This window comes from Magnolia sinica, chromosome 10, assembly GCF_029962835.1.
Source record: "Magnolia sinica isolate HGM2019 chromosome 10, MsV1, whole genome shotgun sequence".
NCBI lineage: Eukaryota > Viridiplantae > Streptophyta > Magnoliopsida > Magnoliales > Magnoliaceae > Magnolia > Magnolia sinica.
Window position 1 is genome coordinate 27,468,614 of NC_080582.1, and position 25,668 is coordinate 27,494,281.

General features: G+C 38.8%; 1 protein-coding gene across 8 annotated transcripts; it reads right to left on the minus strand.

Moving 5' to 3' along the window:
- Window positions 1-946: 946 nt before the first annotated feature.
- Window positions 947-25,294, minus strand: LOC131258220 (ubiquitin-conjugating enzyme E2-23 kDa-like). Of its 8 annotated transcripts, none has more exons than XM_058259366.1 (8): window positions 24,913-25,039; window positions 19,718-19,824; window positions 19,535-19,601; window positions 6,472-6,551; window positions 5,058-5,172; window positions 4,266-4,318; window positions 3,930-4,058; window positions 947-1,302 (listed from the first exon to the last, which is right to left on the minus strand). In XM_058259366.1, exons 3-8 carry the CDS (start codon window positions 19,576-19,578, stop codon window positions 1,166-1,168), a joined length of 558 nt encoding a protein of 185 aa, XP_058115349.1. In that variant the 5' UTR covers window positions 19,579-19,601; window positions 19,718-19,824; window positions 24,913-25,039; the 3' UTR covers window positions 947-1,165. The 8 variants fall into 8 exon arrangements, with proteins under 8 accessions (XP_058115349.1, XP_058115347.1, XP_058115351.1 ...); XM_058259364.1 differs by having other exon boundaries at window positions 19,535-19,646; window positions 24,913-25,037; XM_058259368.1 differs by having other exon boundaries at window positions 24,843-24,985.
- Between the last annotated feature and the right edge of the window lie 374 nt (window positions 25,295-25,668).

A 25,668-nucleotide genomic window follows, 5' to 3' on the forward strand; every position in this document is an offset into this window, starting at 1 on the left:
AAGTTTTTATTAATAGTCTCGATTTTATTTTTTGTTATAGATTTATCCATCCTGGTGGATTAAGAGCTTTAAAAAAAATAATAATAAAAAAAAAATAAAAGAAAAAAAAAATAAAAGAAAAAGAAAAAGATGGTGATGTCTTCTCTTTTATCCATGAACTCACTACATTGGCTTGGCGGGCTATGCATCGAGGTGGGCCTCATATAATTGTGCTGTGGAAGAACTTTATTGTGCTTATTTGAAGGACGCATGAGCCTCTTTTTTCTCTTGTCAATGAGTCATATTCCAAGTTTGTATCAAAATCGAGCTATGCCAATAATGAGCTAATTAAGGCTAGAAAAAGGGGCATGTGAAATGGCGTTACTTTGTTAACAACACTATTTGAGTATAGAATTTTTATAAGAGAAATGCTTTAGTAGGAAACTCAGGAAAGAGTTCTCCTGCAACTTCAATATTGACAAAATTGATAGACTCAGCTAAAACCAATCCGATGGTTTTCTGTGAGAGAGCTCTTCCACACCTATTTCAACAAGTGGGCAATGAGATGGGCTTGCAAAAGTGCACCTAAATGCACAACATGAATTAGAGTTTGGGTCAAAAGCAGGCACTAAGTCTATGAAAACATTCCTAACCACTAGTATCAATGTGGACCTCCCATTTGGCCTGAACCAGAACCACTCTTCACAAGCTGCCTTGAAAAGAATCATTCAATTGAATGATCAAAACAGTCCAGACATTGGCATGCAAGAATGGATGAGACAGATGGTTCATAGAAGATAGGTACAGTCATGGATGTCTAAGACCGTGGGATGCAGTGAATTTGAATTTTTCATAATAGCGGAAGAAGAGTGGGCCAGGGGGGGATGGTCGAAACAGGTGGTGTGGATGCCAATGAGTCCACATGGGGATGATTTCAATACACTAAAAGAGAAATACTAGGGCGAAATGCAAGAGATGAGGTTGACTATTGCTGTTTGTTTTCTCACATACATCTGGATATTTAGATTGGATGAATGCAGCTTGAATGTTGCATGCATCTTGAGCTACACTTCACATACAACCCACTGAATTATGTATATTAATACAATAAAAAAAGGAAGATAAAACAGTAAACATGTAACTGTGGGGTTTTAGCTGAAGGTGATCGGGCACCCAAAAAAGTTCATCAGGGGTCGGCATGTCCAGCAACATCGTCGTCACTAAATCCAGTGCTTTGGCAGTCGCTGATGTCATCATCATCGCTACTATCTTCAGCAGGACAATTGGCAGTGTTCACCCTCCTCGCATATCTTTCGCAGTACTCTGTTGGTTCCATCAAAGAGTCATGAGAAACATGGTATAGAACTCATCCAGCATTGTGGAGTTTTTAGATGCTCCCAGCTCTGCCCATGTTAGCCCCATGGTTCGACCCTTTGGTTTTTCTTCTCTTCTTGGTTGAATTTGGACCAATGCTATGTTCTTTATCTTGACTGCCCTTATATAGGTCACCAATGGAAAGCTCAAGTTCTTCCAGTCCCGGTGATTCTTGGGACATTCCTATCCACAGTGGGGTTCATCTAATCAACAGTCTGGATCGTCAGACCATTGGACCCACATGCAAGAAACTGGGAGCATCAGCACAGATAGCATTAGCTGAAAAGCTAGTTGCATGGCTGCCAATGGGTCGGATCAACATGCAGGCTAACCTTAAAAGATGGGCTAGGAATGAGCTTGCTGGTTTTTGGGTTAGGCTCGGGCAGACAGTATAGCTCATTCAAGTAAATGGGTCAGGCGAGAGTTGACCTTGGCCCAACCCCACCTGCTTAGGTATATAGAAAAGGTAGGCAATATTCAACATCTGTCCACCAGTGTAGAAATATATTAAGAAACGCCCATATTTATTTTTTTCAAGCCCACCAAATACAGTTTTTTAATAAGTGGTTTGGGATGAAGCATGGATTACTGTGGCCCATTTAGTAAACGGGTTGGGCTCAGTTTGACCCTGAGCCAACCCAGAAGGACCCTTTCCCAGCCCCAGACAGCACATTTACATGTGAGAAGGTGCAGCCGTGCAGGAAGGAATATTCCTTGTGCATATAATGCATCAAATCTATCATGTATGGAACTTGAAAAAAAATGAAGAAGTGGGTCTCAAATGTGGATGAGCCATGCCCCGTAAGTTTGAGATCGGTAGATCTTAGCTATCTAATCTTTGGCCTTTTCACAATTGAATACAGACAGTTACTGTATCTTTTTATCAACCATCTAATTGCAGGCAATAACGGAGGAGAAATCTAGGGCATGATCCTTCCACGGCCCATCAGAACAACACTCTAACTCACCAAACTATAGGATCCACTTGCACAAACTAACGACCCGAGAATCATGTGATACAGATTTTTCTGCTGAAAACACATAAAAGTGCAAGTGTTTTAACATTGAAAGAACTTTTTCAAACAAAGGAAATGTCACATCAAAGGAAAACTTAATGCTTTCCTCAGTTTACCCTCAATCCAAATTCTAAACACGCCTTGGGGTTTTGTGTTGATAGACTATCATTTTTTCAGCCCAAGTGGGAAGGAGGGTTGGGCCTCATATGTTTCTAATCCACCTCGAGTGGCAGCGTTGCGTATTTGAAACATTTTGCTAGCCATCATCTCCTAGATTTTTCGTTAGGGTTCATCCCAAAACCAGCGGCTAAACAGCTTTGGAAAAGAAAATATTGATTTGCTTTTGAAAACCCCATGATTACATAGAAGATTACTTAAATTTCAAATTGGCAAAACGAAGTCCCAAAAACATTGAAATGACTATCTAAAAACCAGACAAATGTGCTTTGGAGAACTGTGGATTGCATTTTACCAATTTTGAAATCATTTGGAACTCTCTCCAGTTGTTTTATGCAAGATAGGAAGTTTTCTGGTCATCATTCATGGAAATATGGAACTGACAAATAAAGTTTATGTTTTCAAGCAGTAGCACAAAGCCCCAGTTATCAGCTTAACTAGTAAATTCCACCCTTGGGATTTTTGAGAATTATAAAATAACTAACTTCACAAAGATGGAGAAATATAAAATAACAAAATTTACAAAAATGGAAGTCTAACCGCGTTATATGAATAGCTTATCATTTATAAGATAGAGATGCATTTAAAACTGTCAGTTTTTATGCAGCTCCATTTTCCTTCACTTCCAAACAAGGGATATATGCCTGAGACTTAAAAATGATGAAATAAAATTTCCCCTAATATTCTAACCATTAAGAAAAGAACAAACTCTACATTTCCAAACCGACCAACTTTTTGTTCATTCAGTCACAACCAAGGGCAATTGAAATAAACTTGCTGTTGAATGCATAGTTGGGAAGTAGTCACCAGTCTAACATAGGTTTGTAACTCACATGATTTTTATACTTTCAACTTGAATCCGCCAGAAATCTAGCTGAGTCACTACGAAACTCGTCGGTGAGCTTGACTTGGTTCAGACTCGGTATGTCTCATTGAGCCGGCTTGACTGCTCGATCATCTTGACACGACTCGGCATGACTTGAACCAAGAGTCACTCCCTGAGTTGATGCGTCTTTAAATAAATATTAATAATTTGCAGTTGGGGGTATTCGAACTCACCCCTTCTAGAACTTGGGAAGGGGTTTATGCCATCAAGCCAATGCTACCTTGGTGATTGATTTGCCCAAGTAACTATTATTAGTTAAATATTGTTTATACTTTAATCATTAAATATCAAGTCAAGTTGAATTGAGTCTACGAGTCGACCCTACGAGTTGAGTTATCGTGTTTTCAAACTATGATAGGAACCATGTTCCTTCATTCATCGGAATCATTGTCACAATGAGAAGGAAATCAAAACCATGTCTCTTTAAATTCAAGCCCGGCTGTTCCTTATGAATTGTGATTGATGAAGTTTAGCATGAAATTGCAAGATGCTTTTACCTTTAACTTTTTGTTCATATTGTTGTTGGTCCCTCATCATCAAAGATGCTGCATCGCCATTCAATGGATCTGTAGGATTTGGGTAAAGTAATAGCTGTGGAAGGAAAACTTCAAAAACATTCAAAAGATCTGCAGCCCACCAAAACCATAGAATATATAAACTCCACTAGAAGATGCATCATGAAATAATAATAAAATTCTCACACACAGAAAGTGAATTCGTTAGTTCAGGTTGTTTAGTGATGCATTCTTATGTATGAGTCATTCATGCAAGTGTGTGCGCCTCTTCATTCCTCATGCATGCTTGGGCATTGTGAGTCTGATTTCTAGTTTTACCGAACATTGGACTCCAGGATTGGTTAATAACGTCCAAGCACACAGAGCCAGACCTGCGATCCATAAATAAATTAGAGAATAACAGCAAGGGGTAGATCACAGGTTGAAAATTTATGTCAATAGGAAAGTGATAATATGCTGTTGATGCCTCAAGTTGTGGTAGTGTTGAGCCGTGTGCGGCCCATCGTGATCTGTTTATGACATCCACTCCGTCCATCATTTTGGCTACCACATGTTCACCGTTGAGCCCAAAAATCAGGCCGATCCAAGACAGGTGGGACACACCAAAGGGAATGCATAAATTCATGTCTAAAACCTCTAAATTCAGTGTGGGCCGTGTGGTCAACCCGATTCTTGTAATGGCCTGACTTTTTGGGCTCACTTCATCCTTATGGGATGCACCAGATCATCGGTTTGGATTCCAAATACACAACACAGTGGGACCCACAAAATACCTGAAAGGTTTTAATCATGGTGTCCCTATCCTAACTGTTCCATGTGGCCCACCTGAATTTCAGATTGGAGTGATTTTCCCCCATTGCGTAACATGGAATGGTGAGCATGATGAACAGACTGGATGTCATGCACTGATCATGGTGTGCCCCACACCACTTGACACCATCACAACTAACAGCATAGGATCATTTTCCATGTTAGCATATAAATCAAAGATGCTCCTGGATTCCCAAAAAATACTCTAACCATAGTTTGGTGGGATCACCATAGCACAATGACAAGAGAAAGAAGAAAGCAATGCAAATTTTTCTTTTGGCCGTGAGAGTTTCTGCTTACAGCTCATCAACATTGGGGTGGAATATTTTGTTCAAGAAACCAATGGAAGGGGACTTGTAGGGATATGCATCTGGCAGCTCCACACGGACTTTCCACACCCCACCTTCATAAAGACCTACAAGAGCCACAGTTTACTGATATCAAATAGATAGATTTTCTAGATGCCCCAACAACCGTCGTCCAAATGGGTTAACAATAAAATAAAATACAAGCTGGAATGCAGATTGTAGAGAAATAAGCGAATAAGGGTGTGCGTATGTATTTCAGTCGTTTGGAGTACCATATGTATTTTTAGTTAAGATTTAATAAAAGTGAGGGGAGGTTCTCTCTTCTTCCCCTCTTTTTCTCTCCTTTTCTCCTCTTTTATGTGGTCATTTGGCAACTTGGAATTGGGTGCAATTGGAATCCTAAAAAAGAGGGCTTTTGGTTCAGAATCCTCTCCAAAAGACATGAATAGTGTGGGGGAGGAATTGGAATCCTCCCGAACGGATTGATTTTTAACTGTTGGAGGGGTTTCCTTCAAAAAGGGTCCCCTCCCTCCCTCCCTCTGTGTGCGTTGCCACCCACCCAAAACCCCCTTCTTGGAATCCTCTCCAAGTGGAGGAAGAATTGGAATCCTCCCCAACCAATAGATTTTTAACCTTCGGATCTATCTCTCTATATTGCCACCCACCCAAAACCCCCTTCTTGCTTCAAAATGGACAGTTTAGCTAGCTAACAGTGCACTTTAACATTAACTGATTGTATGGATGCAATTATCCTACATGTGAGTTTGTTTGGTCATGCCCTTCATATCGGTCATTGGGGCCCACCACCCACCATACAAACTGCCTGGATCATGCAATGTGGCCTGATCTGCAAGTGAGAGTCCACCTCCAGGCCATCATAACCATTGTTATAGTTGGCCCACCTTTGGCTGGAAATTGCCACATTTTTAGATGAAGTATACCTTTCAATGGGCTTATTACAATGATTATCTAACATGTCGCACATGTATGCCATTTTAGGGTGTATTAAAGATGATTTACTTTATCAAATTTATTATCCTAAGAATATATTACAGAATTCCTCTTTAGCCCAAATCCTGGTTACCTAATACAAATTTTGGATTTCACAGGATTCCAATTGTAGGCTGACAAACACAGGTGAAGATTTAAAAGTACTTCGATTGTATAAGCATAATCTCATACATCAGATAAGTTCTTTTGAGTTCGAGAAGCTGACATTCTAAAGCGTCTCAAATGCTACCATTATAAGCCATGAACTGGACCGATTGTTTCTAATTCATCCCTCCTTAAAACTTGAATCAATAAATTGGAGAAGTTGCACCTATGAGGAAAACCTACATTTAAAATCACAACAACAATTGTTATATACTAGCCAGACAAGAACAAGAGAGAAGAAAACTATATACTTTCTTTTGGACCATGAAATTCCACATTGAATTCGTTGATTCCATCATTGATAGTCTCCACTGCATGGTCACTCATCATCCTGAATGGAGCAAGACAGGAAATCATAATCTATTAGTAAAAGAAATCATTACCAATCCCGGTACAACTAGCATATGCGGAAATTCAACCAAATTGGGCTACCTTATGGATCCGAAATTTTGGAAAACCATTAAGTAACAGGTGATCATGATTGTAATGTGTGACAAGATGATTTTAGTTGGATTTATGTAATCTGATTGGATTCAGTTAATTTGGTGATCTAAAACTTATCTACTAAGGGGGGAAAAAAGAACTCGTATAAATCACAAATAAATAACATCATAAATCATGAAATGGCCAATATGTGATCAGGATCATTCAACTTTCCTATTATATTAAAATAAATCACTAGCCAACAATTCTCATTTACACCTTTTTCCATTGTTTTTTCCTTTTAAATGTCATCTAGTATATCCATGTTAGGAAGTCTATTTTGTGTGTACAAGTTGGGTATTTGTTGATTGCGAAAGGTCATTCCATGTTCGTATAAGCTTGAGGACATCCTGCTCCCTTGTTCTAGATGGAAATGAAAAGTGATTTGAAAATTGGATTCATAAATCCATCTGATCTTTTAGGGGTCCAAATAACCTACATTAAATTAAATGGAACAAACTATCTTCAGTGATTCAAATCCATCCAAATGTTTTTACCTACTTATGGCAAATTAAAATGTTTGACCACTTAGAAGTTTGATGAGTAGTAGTACGTATGATCAATAGATCCAGGATAATGCTCATGTTATGACATGGTTGCAGAATAGTATGGAACCATCCATTGGTGCGAATGTAATGTTTTTGGATATTGCAAAGTGTGAGATGCATTACAAGAGATGTATTCATTTGAAAAAAAAACATCTCCCATATGTACCAGCTATTTGAAGAGAGATTTGGATTTCAGCAAGGAGATAAATCCCTAGTAAATATTATTCAAAACTTAAAGGAATGTGGGAGAAACTGAATGTATACCAACCTCTCGCTACTGATTTGGAAAAGCAATGCCAGTAACGTGAGGAGTTTTGGGTGAACAAGTTTTTATTCGGTTTAAAACATGAATATGAGCTAGTTAATGCATAGATTTTGAGTGGCAAAGATGTGCCATTTATGAATGAGGTATATGCGCAACTCCAATGTGTATCCCTGGGGTCTACAAGTGGAGCCGATGATAACTATACTCTTGCATCTTTTACTAGACAAGGCAAAGGAGGTGGTTGTGATGGCATTGGTAATCAAGGTGATCATGGTGAAGTGGGAGGAAGTCGTGCACCCATTGTGGACGTACGAATAATTTGGTTGAAAAATGTTGGGACCTTCATGAAAAGCCAACATAGGTTAATTAGGCACCTCAAATTGGAGAGACGGTAGATCTTGTCCATCTAGTTTTGCTTCTACAATGCAACAACCATGTATGTCTGGAGAGATGGTTACAGTTATTTAAGAGGAGTATTCCAAGTTACTGAAAAAATCTAGAGAATCAATCCGTTCTTGTTACTTCTGCTGCTACTTTTGCTCCTATGGCTACACTTTCGTGACCTCAAGTATGGCCTATTTAGGATCAAAATTCCATACTCTATGGGTCATTGACTCTGGAGCATCTGCCCATATGATAGGTGAATCGGGTGCGTTTTCCTTTACTAATACATTGTTAAGAGGTTTATCTATCACTTTGGCAGATAGTACCCATTCCAAAGTATGTAGAATGTGTAATTTTCATCCAAATTCTTCCCTCTGATTATCATTAGTTCTTTATGTCCTAAATTTCCTTTTAATCTTTTGTTCGTTAGTAAGCTCTCCAAATCTTTTAATTGTTCTATGATTTTCTATCATTCACAATGTATTTTTTGGATCTAAAGACGAAGAAGAAGATTGATGGAGGACATGAACATGATGGGTTGTACTATCTTGATGATGAAATATCAGGAGAACATCTCTCCTTATCAGTGGCATTGCCGTCTCGATCATCGATCCATAAAAATTCTCAAAGGCACAATTTAGTTTTTTTTTCTTTAGTCCATTCATAGTATAATCGCATAAATATTTTGTCATATTTGTTGATGATTTTTTGTGAATGACTTGGATCTATTTAATGAAAGACAAATATGGAGTATTATTTATTTTTAAGTCTTTTCACAATGAAGTGCAAAACTAATTTAACTCAAAAAGTGTCTGCTGTTCGTTCAGATGATGCCCAGGAATATGTCCCATACCTTTAGTCTATATTTTTCTAAAATAGGTATATTGCATTAAACATCATAAGCCCATACCCCACAACAAAACGGTGATGCAAAATGAAAAATTGTCACCACCTTGAGGTAACCTATGCTTAATTGATTTAGATGAATGTTTCCACAAGTTTCTGGAGTGATGCAGTACTCATGGTGTGTTTTCTGAGAAATTGAATCCCCTTAACCGTGTTAATAGGTAAATCACCTCACAAAATTTTACTCCCAGATACTCTATTGTTTTCTATACCTCCAGAGTATTTGGATGTATATTCTTTGTTCATCAATTGGAATTAAGCTATGATAAATTACATCCTAGAGCTATTAAATGTATTTCTCTTGGATAACACAAAGAAGCTATCATTGTTATAGTCATCCATTTCAAAGACAATATGTGTGTGCAAATGTTACATTCTTCGAGTCCACTCCATTCTTCTTAAAAGACAACAAATCTTTTGATGTAAAAGTTGTGCCTGTACTTACTATGGTTGAAGAAGACGATCTAATCTAATTCCTTTACTGACTCATCCATTTCCACTGTGCCTCAATTGAAAATCTACTCCGGACGAAAACGGTAAGATAGTGCAGCCACTCATGACATGTCATCCACTTCTTTCGAGCCTAGTGATCCGGTGACTTCTCTAGATAGGTATGATGTTCCTATTGCCTTGAGGAAAGGTAAGCATGCATGTACTGATTACCCTGTACCAAAATGTCTCATTACAAAACTTACCTCCCACTTTTCATAGATTTGTCCATCATTCTCCTCTCATTTTAGTCCTAAGTCATACCAGGAAACATTGTTTCCTATGGCGTGTAAGCAGGAAATGGAAGACAAAATGGCTACCCTTTATCAAAATAACACTTGGGAGTTCAATAGTCTACCAGCGGGTAAACATGTTGTCGGTTGTAGGTGGGTATACACCATTAAGTTTTGCCTTGAGGGTAAAATTAAACAATTGAAGGATTACTTGGTTGTTGAGGGATAGACTTGATGTGATATGGAGCAAGGGAATGCCTCCCTCCATCCATAGTTGAGAAGTCCCTGAGGGTGCATGTACTGATTACCCTATCCCTAAATGTCTCCTTACAATACTTATCTCCCACTCTTCATAGATTTGCTCATCGTTGTCCTCTCATTTTAGTCCCAAGTCATACTAGGAAACATTGTTACCTACAGAGTGTAAACAGGCAATGGAAGATGAAATGGCTACCATTTATCAAAATAACACTTAGGAGTTCAATAGTCTAACTGTGGGTAAACATGCTACCAGTTATAGGCAACATGCTACCAGTTATAGGCGGGTGTACGCCATTAAGTTTCACCTTGAGGGTAAAATTAAACAGTTCAAGGATTACTTGGTTGCTGAGGGGTATACTCAAACCCTTGGTGTTGATTATACCGAAACCTTCTCTCCTGTTGCGAAATTGAACTATATATGTATTATCATTTTCGTGGCTCTTAATCATGGTTAGCCCCTCTTTCAACTGGACATTAAAAATGTCTTTCTTCATGGTGATCTTATAGAGGTCTATATAGAGTAACCACCTAGATTCGTTGCACAATGGGAGTCAGACAAGCTGTGTAAATTGAGAAAGTAAATTTATAGGTTGAAGCAGTCACCACGTGCATGGCTTGACGAATTCGGTAAAGTTGTGTTGAACTATGACTTTTTTCGAAGTCATGCTGATCATTCCATCGTTTTATGGAAAGGCACCTCAAGTCTTATTGTGTTAATGGTATATGTCAATGATATTGTTATTACTAAAAGTAACAATAGGGGGATTGAGAAGCTGAAGAAGTATCTTTAGAGGCTTTTTCTTACAAAAGATCTGAGTCATCTTCAATACTTTCTTGGTATACAATTGTCATATCAAAAGAAGGAATTAATCTGTCTCAATGGAAATATGTTTTGGATTTGCTTATAAAGTCAGGTTTTCTTGGTACTAAGCCAGTTGATACACCAATGGATCTGAATCACAAACTTGTTGGTAACTAAGGAAATGTATCTGAAGGCCCAGGGAAGTATTGGTTACGAAACTCATCTATTTAACTATCCCTTAGCCAGATATATTTTATGTTGTGCGTGTGGTGAGCCAGTTTATGAGTTCTCCAAGGATAGCCCTCACATAGATGCAATTGTCAAGATTCCGCAATATCTTAAAGTAGCACCTAGTTAGGGAATTATATACAGATGGAATAATCATCTTTAGATCATAGGGTACTCTAATGTAGAGTGGGCATGTTCTTTTAATAGATAGGCAGTCTACCACTGGGTATTGCATGTTTGTGGAAGAAATTGCTGAGGGTCAAATATTGCATATTAGACCCCATTTATTACTTTGTTTTATGAACATGATAATGCTTAATGTTCTATTTTAATCATGTTTGTGTTGCAAGGTGAATTTAAGAGCTTGGATTGAAAAGGATGCCAAAAGCATGGATTTAACGCTTAAGAATCATCAAGCCAAGGATTGGATCTTAGACGACCAAGAATGAAGAATTCACATGCCAAAGATCCAAGAAAACCAAGTCAAGAATGAAGAGAATTGAAGTTTTGAAGTAAATTTCTGTGATCCTCGACTAGTCCTGGCTCCTGCTTGACTAGTCGAGGAAACTTCGACTCGAACTTCAACAACATTAGATTCTAAATTCATGCGATCTTCGACCAGTCGAGGGTGGTCCACGACCAGTCGAAGGTGGCCCTCGACCAGTTGAGGATGGTCCATGATGAGGGTTACACAGATTTTGCGCGGATTGCGTAAATTTAAGGCGATTTCCGAAAATTTCCAAATCGGTGTGAAAGGAGGTGATGTACAACTATAAATAGGAGCGCCCAGGGCATCCCTAGGCATCTTCTAGGGTTTGAGGAGTGGAGAAAAATGGTGGAGCCACCGTCCGAGAGTTTTTCTTCTTCTTCCTTAGTTGATCTTTTTGTCTTGTTAAGAGTTCTTAGTTCAATCATGTCTATGGTTGGCTAAACCTCTTAGTTAGGGCTAAGAGGTGAAGCTTGTAGCGTGATTGAGATGTTTGCTTTGTTTTGATTCATGTTTTATTGAACTCTCTTGGATTCTAGTTTGATTATGAAGGAATATTTTTGGTTTTTAATGGTTTGTTGTGACAAATTATAATAGATCTGCGATAGCTTAAAATATTTTCTTTTCCTGAATTGAGATTGTGAAATTAGGAAATCCTGTTGTTCACCATCGTCCCTTGGGTATGGTAGAATGATGGAATCCTTCCTAACCTTCACAATTCTCTTATGATTGGTTGTGGGATTGGTAAATCCTGTTGTTTGCCTTAGTCTCCTGGGCATGGTTAGGTGATGGAATCACTTCTAAATCCTCACAACTCTCATCCATTGATGATTAGATCCATGAGAAGTTTAGATATCTGACAAATCTCTTCTTACCAACTGGATAAGATAGGGCTCTGATTCCAGTTGTAGCCTTGAATCATGCAAGGTAGCTTCCTAATTGCTACAAGTGGATCCTTGGCACCCTAGTTTCTACCTTTAAATTCACTAGTTTTAATTACTTTAATCACAATTATTCTCTACAACTTCAGAATTAGGTTTACATCTTCTTCTAGTTCTACTTCTAGTTACTCTCAGAAGACACACAAGTTCAGTCCCTGTGGATTCGACCTCGGTCTCACCGAGATTATTACTGCATCACAACCCTACACTTGGGGTTTTGAACAGAAATCTAGTCACTTAGAAGAGTAAGAAGAAAAGTGTTGTGGTACGATCAAGCGCTGAAGTAAAATATAGAACAATGGTTCACACTACTTGCGAGTTCATGTGGATCAAGAAGCTATTGTAGTTATTTTGTGATAATCAACTGTCTCTTCATACGTGAGGACTCTAGTGGTGAAATCTCTACATCATATGTTTGGTCTTGAGACCAACTTGCTGATGAGTTTACCTAGGCCCTTAGTCATAGTCAGTCTATGTGCATAAACTCTAAGCTTGGCATCGACAACATCTATGCTCCATCTTAAGAGAGGAGTGCTAACGGATATGAATGTAGGTCCTACCACTGTACGATCCACCTAGTCTTTAATCCTAGTCTTTTTTCCTTTATTATGTAGTTGTTACGATGGTTTAGTTGTAGGTCCTACCACTTCTTCTTCTTCTTCTTCCTCTTTTAACATGTAGTTATCAGTATCGCCAGGTTAGCGATACCAAAATTATTGAAAGATTAAAATTTCCAAATATCGGCAATTATATCAATATCAGCAATATTTTGAAAAACCAAATTTTCCCTTATAAAAGTTCCCTGGTATTGGTGATATCATCAATAATATTCTCAATACCATCATCAATAATATTCTCAATACCAGTGATAAATATTCCTGATACCAGGAAAACATCCGTAAATAGGCAAAAATTGACCAGAAAATTGGGAAACATTAAAAAATACCCATAAATCTTCATTTTTGGGGGAGTTTTTTATTTTTGGAATTTTGTTCTTTAGAAGATTTGATCACTCTTGGTTTTCCTTGAATCAAAATTTGGATTTAGGGAGAAATCTTTACTCGAAAGAAGACAGGCCAGAATTCAAAGATGATGAAAATTTTATAGAAACTTTTTTTTTCAAATGTTAGCATGGGTTGCAATGGAAATCCATGTCTATGCATGATTCACCAGTAGACGAAAGAGTGCGCATCTCCAGGTCACAGGTGGAATTAACGTCAGCACCATCACTGCTGACTCTGACACGTGTCAACTAACTGAAACAAGGGTGGCTGTTTCGACAACTAGGACAAAAAACGGGCATACAATTGGCACTCATGCCTTGGTTGGCATGTGAGACAGAAGGTGCATATGGGTCGCACATGATTCACGACTCAAGCTCCTACATGTGGGCGATTGACGAGAGGTTTATAAACAAAAGGAAAGGGTTTTGTTTTTTAAATAATACAGAATGATTTGTTGAATCATCGGTTCTCTCTCTCCAAGATGGCAGATGCTCAAGATCATGAGATGGATGCAAAATCCTCCTCATCAGGTGATGAACTACAGGAAATGCAGATGGGGAGACTGCCTACCTCCTAACGAGGATTTTGCTGGAGTTGAGTGCGCTATGGTTAACTACAACGAAGATCATTTCTTCCCAGCTGACGATGTGGCAAGTGTTGAACAGTTCAATGACGCTCTTGATGCCCTTGATGTAACATGATTACAGACAGCGAAGGAAATCCCGACTCAGGATGGCGAAGCATCTTCACTTCTACTATTAGATGGAGCTTCTTGGGCCTTGAATGAAGGTCATTCAATATTAGAAGAGCAGATGGCTTGGTATCAGGATATGCTGGAATGTGTGGGCCGATCGGTGGGGATGTCTTTTGGAGTGGGCAATTCTGACGTCCAGGCCTTCATACAGTTCGTAGAGGAGAGAAGTAAACAGAAGCTATTGAAGATGAAGAAGCAGAAACTTAAAGGAAAATATCCCAAGGGATGGAGAGAACTACTTAATTTAGAGTGTTTAGTGAACTAAGATTTGCATAGCAACATGAGCGATGGTAAGAATGGGAGGGAAATACAATCAGTTTCTCAATGAAAGTGCTCAGCTGGAACACAAGGGGACTGAGGGGAAAAAAAAAGAGTAATGTTAGGAAGGTATGTGCAAAATATGAATTCCAGATCCTTTCCCTTCAGGAAATTAAAATAGAAGCATTTGATTCAAAGATACTTGATTCCATTTGGGGTGCAAAAAGCAAGGGAGGGGCGGCTCTAGATGTGGAAGGATCAACATGAGGGACGGTGATTACATGGGACAAGGATCTTTGCATCTCAAAGGATGTTTTCACTGGATTATTCTCAGTTTTAGTGGTGCTGAAGGAATTTTCTTCAAATTTCAAGTGGCTATTTACAGCAGTGTATGGGCCATGTGTTCCGTATCGCAGACAGCTCCTACGGTCAGAGTTGGATGAGATTAGAGGGAGATTCAACTATCCATGGTGTGTAAGGAGATATTTTAATGTGATCAGATTTGCTCATGAGAAGTCAAAAATGGAAATAGAGTTACTGGAAGCATGCGGGGATTTGAAGATTGGGTCACGAACAATGAACTGATTGATATACCAATGAGTGGAGCAACATTCAAGTGGTCCAATGGTAGAAATGACTCAGTCATGTCCAGAATGGATAGATTCTTGTTGTCTACTGATTAGGTCAACAAGTTCCCCTTGGCATCTCTTCGGGGTCTTCGTAGACACATATCTGATCACCGACCAATCTTACTTGAGGTGGAGGAAAGAAGCTGCATTTCCATTTCAAACTCATGTGGTTGGAAGTGAAAAGATACTCTGATATCATAAAGGATTGGTAGCAGTCCTTTAACAATTCAGGTACAGCGGGGTCTCGTTTGTCCCATAAGCTCAAATTATTGAAAAGAAAATTGAACGTATGGGAAAAAAAAAAAACTTAAAGAAAGAACAGATGCAATGATGTGGAACAAATCTTAAGAGAACTGCATGGACTTGATCTTAAAGAAGAAGGGGGAGACTTATCCGAAGAAGAGCGTCATAGGCCGATCTCCTTGTTGGCAGATTATTCTAAGTATCTAAAGGAAGAGGAGATTAAATGGCCGCAAGGATTGAGGGCAATGTAGTTAACGGAAGGAGATGAGAACACAAGATTCTTTCACAGTATTACGAGTGCAAGCACGTGGAATAACTGTGTAAGTGGCTTGGAGGTAGAAGGTCAAAGAATTGAGGAGAAGCAAGAAGTATGCTCGGCCATAATGTAATTTTACTCTAAGTCATTATCAAGGAAGGTGAGATCAAGACCACAATTGGACAAGCTACCTTTTAACAACACATTACCTGTGGAGAAGGACTTCCTAGAGAAGCAAGTGACGGAAGAAGAAATCAAATCTGTAGACTCCTTGGGTAAAGATAAGCCTCCGGGTCCAAATGGCTTCCCAATGGCCTTTTATCAAATATTTTGGGATACACTTAAGAGGGATGTGCTGGATTTTGTAATAGAGTTTTGGGAGAAAGGCCAGTTATCCAAAGGGATAGGGGCATCAGTTATAGCACTAATCCCTACCAAAGAAGGGGCCGAGTCACTTAAATATTTTTGCCACATTAATCTAATTGGGAGTCCATATAAGATTTTAGCCAAGATCCTTGCTTCAAGATTTAGTTTGGTGTTACCTTCTGTCATATCCGAGAACTAAGGCCCCTTTATGGCCAATAGACATATATTAGACGGTGCCTTACTCGCCCATGAATGCATAGACTTGAGACACAAGGAAAAGAACAAAAAAAAAAGTGATGGTTTGTACATTGTACATTGAAAAGGCTTACGACCATGTGGACTGGGGGTTTCTTGATTGTATGATAAAGCGAATTGGGTGCAGGAACAAATGAATTTCATGGATGCATGAATGCTTTTCCTTGGCCTCATTCTTAGTTTTGGTGAACGGTTCTCCAAAGGGATTATTCAAAGCTTCGAGGGATTTAAGATAGGGGGATCCGCTTTCCCCATTCTTGTTTGTATTGGCAGCGGAAGCATTAAGAAAAATGTTGGCAAAAGGGCAAGAAGTGGGGCTTGTTTCGAGTGTCAGATGAGCATCAAAAGATAATCATATCTCACATCTTCAATATGCGGATGATGCTATCTTACTTTGTGATGCAGAAACCTCAACGGTGGATGACTTGAGGAAGATATTGGGATGCTTCAAGATAGTATTGAGGTTAAAGGCGAACGTAAAGAAAAGTGAGATGTTAGGTATTGGAACTTCCAATGATGAATTATCAACCTGCGCAGATATGTTTGGCTACGAAATCGAATTCTTTCCTTCTTCATATTTGGGACTCCCACTATGTATAGGTAAACTAGTGAAACACTTGTGGAACAAGGTGATAAAACGGTTCGAAAGGAAATTATCAAGGTGGAAGAGTCATCATGTTTTGTTAGCAGGCAAAATCACTCTTATCAAAGTGGCCTCGTCGAACTTTATTGTTTACTTCATGTCTTTATTCAAGCGTCTGAAGTTATATTTGGAAAAATTGGAAAAATTGAGACGTGAGTTTCCTATGGCAAGGAGAGGAGGAAAGATAGAAATTTTGCTTGTTGAAGTGGGAGGAGGTGTGTAAGGCTATATCAGAAGGGGGTGGAGGTATAAGAGTTCTAGATTCCATGAATGTCGCATCACTAGGAAAATGGCAATGTAGATCCGAAGTAGGTAAACCATAGAGAGAAGTGAAATTGATTGCTCACAAGTATTTGGGGGGGGGGGGGGTGGGGTGTCCTCAACTCGGTAGGACATTTAACAACTCGGTAGGACACTCATTTAAAGAAGGGTTGGATTTCTCCCTTGGATATGGGATTCAAATTCGTTTTTGGGAGGATCCATGTGGCGATAGATCTTTGGAACTAGAATTGATGCAGGAAATGAAATTCAAGTATGATGTATACGATTTTCATGCTTTAGATCACACTAGTTTAGAAACAATTACACAAAATTCCACATCTTACACAAAAGTTCAAACACTCAATCAAGGAGAATCTTATGCAGATCCAGGCCTACACATGCTAGGGCCGGATCAATCAAAATTATAGACCAAACAAGAATCAAATGATGGTAAATTCATCCACACATGCACAGAAATAATTCCCCCAATCCAAGGGATTCAAAAATTTTAATTCGGGGAACCCTAAGGTTGAAGAAAGGGTACAAAATTGAGGATTTGAGTAATTTAGGGTTAGGTTTAGAGATTTTGGGTGAAAGAGGAGTGAAAGAAATGAGACAGACGAACCAAAGAAGAGCCGCACATGTGAACAACAGCAATGGCCCAGACGCATGTGTGTGTGATCCCAGCCGCACGTTTGTGGGGCCCACTATTCAGAAAAAAGTCACCTTGGCCCTGGTCGGCTAGGGATGAACTCCAAAACTCCCAAATCTCAGCTCGATCCGATACACGGTTTGTGTATGGTGTTCTACCAAAGTTTTAGCCCTCCTACACGGCCAGATTCTACAAATATGCTATAGAGAGAAAAACGATTGCAATAGAGGATGGATTTGAAGCATAGATGATTGTAGGAGAAGAGAAATATGGATGGAAGAAGATGGGGGCGAATCGGGATGGGCGTGGCTTCATACCACGGTAGTCAACCCTTCGAGGGAGGGTTTCGTACCCAATTGAATCTCCACAACTCAGAAATTTAGAGTAGAAAAACACAGCAATTTTATTAATCTTCATTAAATAAAAAAGACTACAATGGGTGCCTATTTATAATAAAACCATATACCCCAAAACTTGCGCCATGTGCGCAACCTATTACTTGGCGACGAAGTAATACAAAATAATAACTAATCAAAGCAATCTAAACCATCCATGGTACTCCTAATAACAATAATAAGCAAAACCCAAAGTACTAGATTAATTCGAATAGTGGCCCACGATCATGAGAACCCATGATGGGATTCACACGACTATCGGGTCCACTCCAACGAACCAAAATGCAGCCCTCTAACTAAAAGGCCCTCCTTGGACATTGTCATCAATCCAGATCAATGGTGGGGCCCTCCTCCTTGCGTACGTGCATAGGGGGGGCGTGCATGTGCGCGAGATGTCCCCGTCAAGAATTTACATGTTTGGTAAGTTTAGCCTCTTTGAAGAATATCTGGTGCTCACATGTTACTCCCATGTTGGGGATAGTGCAGTGTGGTGTTCTCCATGTAGAAGAATATTATTAGATGAGGAGGCTACAACTTCTGCGTAGTTATTGAGACGTCTTTATAAAATTCATCCTTCAACATCGGAAGAAAACTTCCCCTTCAAGGAAATTCTTCGTTAAGTCTTTTTATAACATGATTAGAGATTCTGAAGGTTTAAGGGGTTCGGAATTTTCCAAGCGTTTTGATTCTATGGGGCGCCTCCAAATGTTGCACCTTTTACTTGGTTAGTGGGTAGAATAGAATCTTAACCATACATAACCTCCAAAAGAGGTCCATGATTCTCCCAAATATTCGTCGCATGTGCATGAATGAAGCTGAATTGGTAGATCATTAGTTTATCCATTGCCCTTATGCAAGTTTGGATTACCTTCTTAGTATCCTTTGACATCATTTAGGTGATGCCCCAATTAGTCGTTGATATATGTTGGGCTCGGCATTGCACCCTCCTACCGAAGGAAGAGAGACTAATATGGCGGTTGGTTCTACTAGCAGTTTTAGGAACATATGGAGGGAGCATAATTGGCGATGCTTCCTAAACAAACAAGGACCTTGGGAAGAAACGGCATGGCATTCTAAGAGGGATGTTATTGATTGGGCATTAGGAATGAGAAATGTAAATATGGATGGTCGTAATCAGGGTAGTTAAGGGAGGTTGCTTTCTTTTCTAAATTACGTGTATGTAGTAAGGTTGCTGGGGTCATATTTTTGTTGTTTGGCAGTTGTCATTCAGCTTTGAATAAATTAAATTCATTACGCTTCAAAAAAAAAAAAGAAGAAAAAAGACCCTTACTACGAGAACTAAATACCCTCAAGTTTTTCTATTGTCGTGATTCATTCAAATGAAGATAAACTTTTGACATCCATTTCTTTGTTGTTGCTAGAGAAATGAAGATAGTAATGCTAGAGACAAGTTGGGTTGGTGGAAAAACCATAAGAGATTCTACTAAACATGGAAAATCTCTCTCCTTCTACCAGGAAAATGAAAATAGCAAGCAATAACACCAATGCATTCATCGATACTTGAAAAGGAAGATAGAAAAGACATTTAAAAAAAAAAAAAAAACACTTACAACTTCATCACATCCATATCTCTTCTCTTGCTTGGAGAAGACATTTCCACCCAGAATAATTCCAGAACTGTTACATGCCCACGAAAATGGAAGCTTTTGATGCAAATTCCAACTGCAGCTAAGTTCATTTAAGGATCCAAAATTTTAAAATGATCAAATAAATAAACATTGATAAACACATACCTTAGCAAAGATTTACAGGAATAGTGATAGTTTGGAAAAGAATGTTGTCTACAGCCACACAAATTCAGATTTTTAAAAAAAATCCCCACAAATAAAGACAAGCACCCCTGCAAGACCAAGAATAAGAATCAGCTTTGCAAGATAGTTCACTTGTCATTGTAGTAGAAAGTCTGAAGGAGACTGTCGTGCTCATTTACTTGCTTTCATTGCTTGTCAACATTTCATTAAAAGAACACATCATAATGGAAAAGTAGTAGAAACCACATCTAGGCCTTTAAGCGTTAACATTTCTATAAAAGAGCACGTCATAATGGAAAACCAGTAACCAATGAACTGAAAACTCCAGTGACAAGCTGAGCACAGTACAGCTGAGCCAACAAGCTCAAGGACAGAAAATAGATTTCACCAATTAACCTTTTCCATGCTAGCCCCATGTAAGGCTTTGCTACCACCAAACAGCTTGTAGCACATGCCAAAGTCAAGAATGTTGCGACTTCCAAACCAATCCCAAAGAACATCACTCAAATTTACAACCAATGAACTCCTAAACAAATTACCACCTGCAAATAGTGAGCATGGCATTCCCTAAACCAGCTTCTAATGAGAAGCAGCTGCGTGCATCATGGTGTGTCGTAACAGCTGTTACAGAAAAAAAAAAAAAGGAAGACGCCATAACAGCCCCATATCATAACAGTAACAGTGGTGGCTGTTACAGCCACCGTTACTGTTATGGAATACCTTGGTCTACATCCTTCTTCCACATTGACCTATTTGATAGGTATGCACGCAAACTAATTAACATGGCTTTGGGCTCAAATCATTTTGTGGTCATATTAACACAAAGAACTAGGGCAACAATATGTTATTTTGTTACACTTAAACACCTCAACCTTTCCAGATTCCACCCCAGCTTCTGCCTCATCTTTCCAAATTGATTGATTGAGACCTCCAATATAAATGATGTCCTACTTTAAATTTTCTTCAAATTAGTCAAGAATTGCATGATGCATAAGTGCGGATGCATGCTAACATAGCGAGGAAGTCTGTGCAAGATCCAAGTCACTTAGCAGGCGGCCCGCTCCCACTAGGATGCCTCTGCTTTGTGCTATTGTCCTAGAATTTCCTTTATTGAGTAGCGTAGCAGACAGCCGAAATGATATTTTGCACCTTAGGTGTTAGTGTCATGTACCCTGAAAAGCTAATGTTGATCTTGACCATTGATCATGATGACCATAGGTCCTACATGGACATGTTATTAATGCCATAATTAATTTGTGCTTTCACCTTTATCATTCATATTTTTATAGGTTCAAGGAGAGGGTTTCCTCTGTTGTCCTCGAGAACTCGAGTTTGAGCACAACAACCATTAGCCAAGGGAGAGTTGTGTTCCATAGATCTTAATATCTTGTTGGTCATGATCACCAAGTAAGTTTTAACATGAACCTGTGATTATTCTTAGATCCACAGTTTTAACATGAACCTGTGATTATTCTTAGATCCACTTTGGTAGCAACAAAGTTCAAGCCTGGACAGCCTGTCTAGGTCAGGCCTGCCCTAGTATTATTTGGCCAGGCAATTGATGTCCTAGCTAGGAGATCCATCATACCAATTTTCTGAGGATCCTAGCTAGGAGATCTATCAACAAACACCTGATTTCTTCCTCAAATGCCATAAGCTTGGATAAGGCAGTTTGAGCTCCAACTTTTCCTGCTATTAGACAGATCTTATGTGGCTATCCTGTGAGAGGGGACCGATGACAAGTAATCTCCACCATCACTCTCAACCAACGAATTGGTGCCTTTCCCCACCACACATAGGAGTGAGTGTTCATGGATATGGGATCTTGTTATTAGACCCTTTGGACGCTTACATTGGAGGACTGGTTTAAGTCATGCAAGGCCCATATCAACTTGTGCATATACCAACTGTGATTAATCCTTAGAGCTGAGTATATATGGGAGTTCAAGTTCCTAGTGTAATGTGCTCTAACCCTAACAAAGTCAATTTAGTGGCTCATAAGTGGGTGTGGTGGGGTGTATGTATTAGGATACGATTAAGATCCATATGATCTAACAAGCTAGGAACACATTTATGGCTCAGATATTGTTGATAGGACCATCCATCAGTTGTTTTTAGTTGGCCCATCCTCTATACTGAGGTGTGGTAAGCTGAAACGGAACCACCTAAAACGAAAGTACTAAATATAATACATCATAGATCAAAATAACCTATTACAAGCAGCCTTAAATCCCTAAACACAAATCATGGGGCCAAAAAAGACAAGTATGAATTGTGGTTTGAAAATAAGAAAACCGGGTGCAATTTACATGCATGTCCTTTCAACTTTACCCTTTGAAAGAATACATTCATTATGCTAAACAAAGTAACCCTATATGTTCACCATACCCCAACCACATAATGATGGACACGCATATCATCATCACAATCATCATCATCTAAACCTTATCCCAACTAATTGGGGTTGGCAACACAAATCTTGTTCCACCATTCCACTCTATCAAGGACCACATTCTCAGTTAAACCATATGTCATCAAATCTTTTCTTGCTACCTCCATCCACGTCCTTTTGGGCCTTCCTCCTGCCCTTTTAGAGCCTTCAATTTGAACTATCTCACTCATAACCGATACAATTATTGGTCTTCTCCATAGTACATGGCCAAACCTTTAAAGTCTACTTTCCCTCATCTTATTACCATTGATACTGCTCCTAACTTCATTCCAATGCATTCATTTCTAGTTCTATCCTTGTTTTGCTACTCATCCATCTTGACATCCTCATTTCAGCCACACTGTTGTGAACATGTTGTTCCTCAACTACCCCACATTCTGTCCCATAAAGCATGGCCAATACAATAAATATCCTATAAAATTTTCCCTTTAGTTTGATTGGTTTGTGGTGATGGCAAAAAACTCAAGAGGCGCATGCTGCACATCTATAGTTCATCCATCCATCTCTAATTCTATGAGCAACATCCTTCTTAAATTTCTTCGTTTTCACGAATTATTGACCCAAAATATCAAAACTGGTCATTTTGGGGTACTTGATCAGCAATTTTAATTAGTTCCTTGTTTTCAATCCTATTGTTACTAAAATTGCATTTCGATACTCTATTTTAGTCCGACTGATCAAAACCTTTAATTCCAAATCGTCCCCCATGGTTCTAGCTTTGCATACTCCTTGTCTCGTTTTGTCAATCAAAACTATGTCATTTGCAAATCACAAGACTTCTTTGTATTACTGTTTTGTTAACTTGTTCATAACCAATGCAAAAATATATGGGCACTATTTGATGCCTGGTGTGAAAAATCAATTGTCACTCCACCAGTGATCCTCACATTTTTATTTTTATTTTTGCTCCCTCATACATGTCCTTAATTATGACAACATATCCTCTTAAATTCCTTTCTTCCCCATCACCCATCAGATTAGCTCTCAAGGACCTTATCATATACTTAAGTCATTAAAGACCATGTGGACACCCTTCCACCTCTCCCTATATTTCTCCATTAGTTGTTTGTGTAGGAAAATAGCCTCAATGGTTGATCTTCTTGGAATAAACCCAAACTAATTTTTTGATACATTTTTCTACTATCTAATCTTTGCTCAATCCTCTCTCCAAAGTTCCATGGTATGACTCAACAAGCAAATCGAAATAAAAAACACACAACATCAAACATGAACAAAGATGGATGGTTGCAAGTTTGATAAGATGTGTACCCAAAAAAAAAAACTAAATGATTGTCAATCCATTTAAGTTAGAGACAAAAAACACATTATTACCATCAAATATACACATATAGAAACAAATCCCCACCAAATTTGACACCACTTAACTGACATTTGGATTATCATAACAAAAAAAAAAAACCCAATTTTTTAATCTTAGATCTCTTAGATTTTTATTTTTATTTACAAAGAAGATGAACACATTTGGATAATCATAAAAAGCTATACATAAACTCAAATAAGTTCCCATTAAAACCCACATGGGAAGTTAAAATACCATAATCCACATTGGATTATCCAGAAAAGCCTACATGAGATATCAAATTAATTGTCATGATGAATAACCTACTTCTAAAATCAAAATCCCATATAGTGGGACAAGAGTACACTTATGTGTCCATGACGGACAACAAAAACTGTCCTTGATCCATAACTGTGCATGTGGACAGATATAAAAGTGAACCCTTCATCATGTAGGAAGGTCTATCGCTCAGAATCGACTACATCAGACAATCCTCAAAATCCAAAAAGAAGAATTTTGCCCCATTAAATTTCAACAATTACTTTTGTCTTTTAGTGTCCATTTGTAGGCTTTAATCATAAGGTTAGATTCAACTGATTGTGGGCTTTAATCAGAAGGTTGGAATCAACTGATCATGGCCGGACCTATCGTACAAATGGTCCTGGATCTCATCAAAATCTTCTGCTCATACAATTCTCCATCATGGATAGAGAAACTCCATGGAACCCAAATCCAAATAACCATAAGAGACCCATATATGAGGTCAAATCAAATCCAATAAAAGACACATTCCAAAATTAAAAATCCTTCACATATGAGTCAACCATTATCTTAGAAATCAACTTCACTTTGCATGAGTCTCTCGGACGCTGATCTATCATGCATAGCCCGACGATGCCCACATGCAAGGAATGTCAGATGATTGGAAACATCCATCTAGTTGGTGCTATGATGGATGGCCCACTGTTAAAATAATAATTATAAAAAAAAAAAAAAAAAAAAACAACGATGAGATGATTCTGATTCTGACGGTTGATTGATAGCTTGAATGTGTACCTTTTGATCAATTCCTTTTCCAACTGTTCATATTCAACTCTAAGAGTTGTGATGGTCAGGATAAGCCGATCGATGTACATTTGAGGCAGTGACCAATCCATCATCTGGTGTAGATGGAAGGTCTGATTATCATACCATCTCTTAATGTGGGCCCCATGGGCCCATGAATTTTTAAATGAGCATCAGTACATAAAGCCTAGTGAAATCCAAATAAAACCCAATTCATACTCACCAAAATAGAAAAAGAAAAACCAAGAAAAAGTAATCAGAAAATGAGATTGAAGAGAGAAATGGCTGACCAGAATAATATCGTTGTTTTCGAGAAATCCGTCGAGAGATGAAATTTCGATGGAGAGACGTAAGGAATACCTTTTTCTTTCTCTTTCTTTCTTTCTTTTGGAGCGGAGAGAAAAACGGTTGGATGGAGAGCGGAAAGTAATGGAGGGGGGCCTGGAAAAGCATGTGAAAAAGGAGGGCCGAAAAGCGATGGAGAAATGCTGTCGACATTCTCAGACGCACGTGGAGGAATTCTCCGATGACGTGGCGTACAACCATTACTGAAATCCGGAAGATAGTGGGCACGACTGCCCGGGAACTCAAAGCCGTGAAGCCCACCACGTTATCTGTGTTATATCCACTCCGTCCATCCGTTGCTTTAGCTGATTCAGGACAGGAGCCGAAACTGGAGTGATGTTCAAAACTCAAGTGAGCCATGGCACAGGAAACAATGGAAAAGGAGATGAACACCATTGAAACCATCCGGAGGCTTATTGGCATGTTTAAATGACATCTAACCGGTTCATAAGGTGAACCCACCTGGGTGAATGGAAAGCACAAATATTGTTATACCTTAATTTTTATGATTACGAGAAAGCGGGCACGATTGTGACACGTGGCATTGCATGAGCCATTAGAATAGGAAACTAATAAAAAAACCTTCAAAGATTTGGAGCGTTTGTTGGCTGCTTACAATTGACATAAGTCCAATTTTAAGATGTCAGTGGTGGATGGACGATGGAGTGTTATGGTCAATATACAGGAAGTGCAGTAAAATTATTTAATATATAAAAGGTAATTGAGGGTAATCCAAACAAAGCATTAGCCCATAAAAAGTAAAATAAGTGG

What these genes read in the sequence shown, in the direction of transcription:
- LOC131258220 (XM_058259361.1), bottom strand. Translation starts at nt 25,293, where the DNA reads ATGGTGTTCATCTCCTTTTCCATTGTTTCCTGTGCCATGGCTCACTTG. An exon ending in GATATGGATGTGATGAAGTT is followed by an intron (nt 6,552 to 19,534) that starts GTAAGTGTTTTT and finishes TGCTCCATTCAG; the next exon opens with GATGATGAGTGACCATGCAG. An exon ending in ATCCTGGAGTCCAATGTTCG is followed by an intron (nt 4,059 to 4,265) that starts GTAAAACTAGAA and finishes GGTGGGCTGCAG; the next exon opens with ATCTTTTGAATGTTTTTGAA.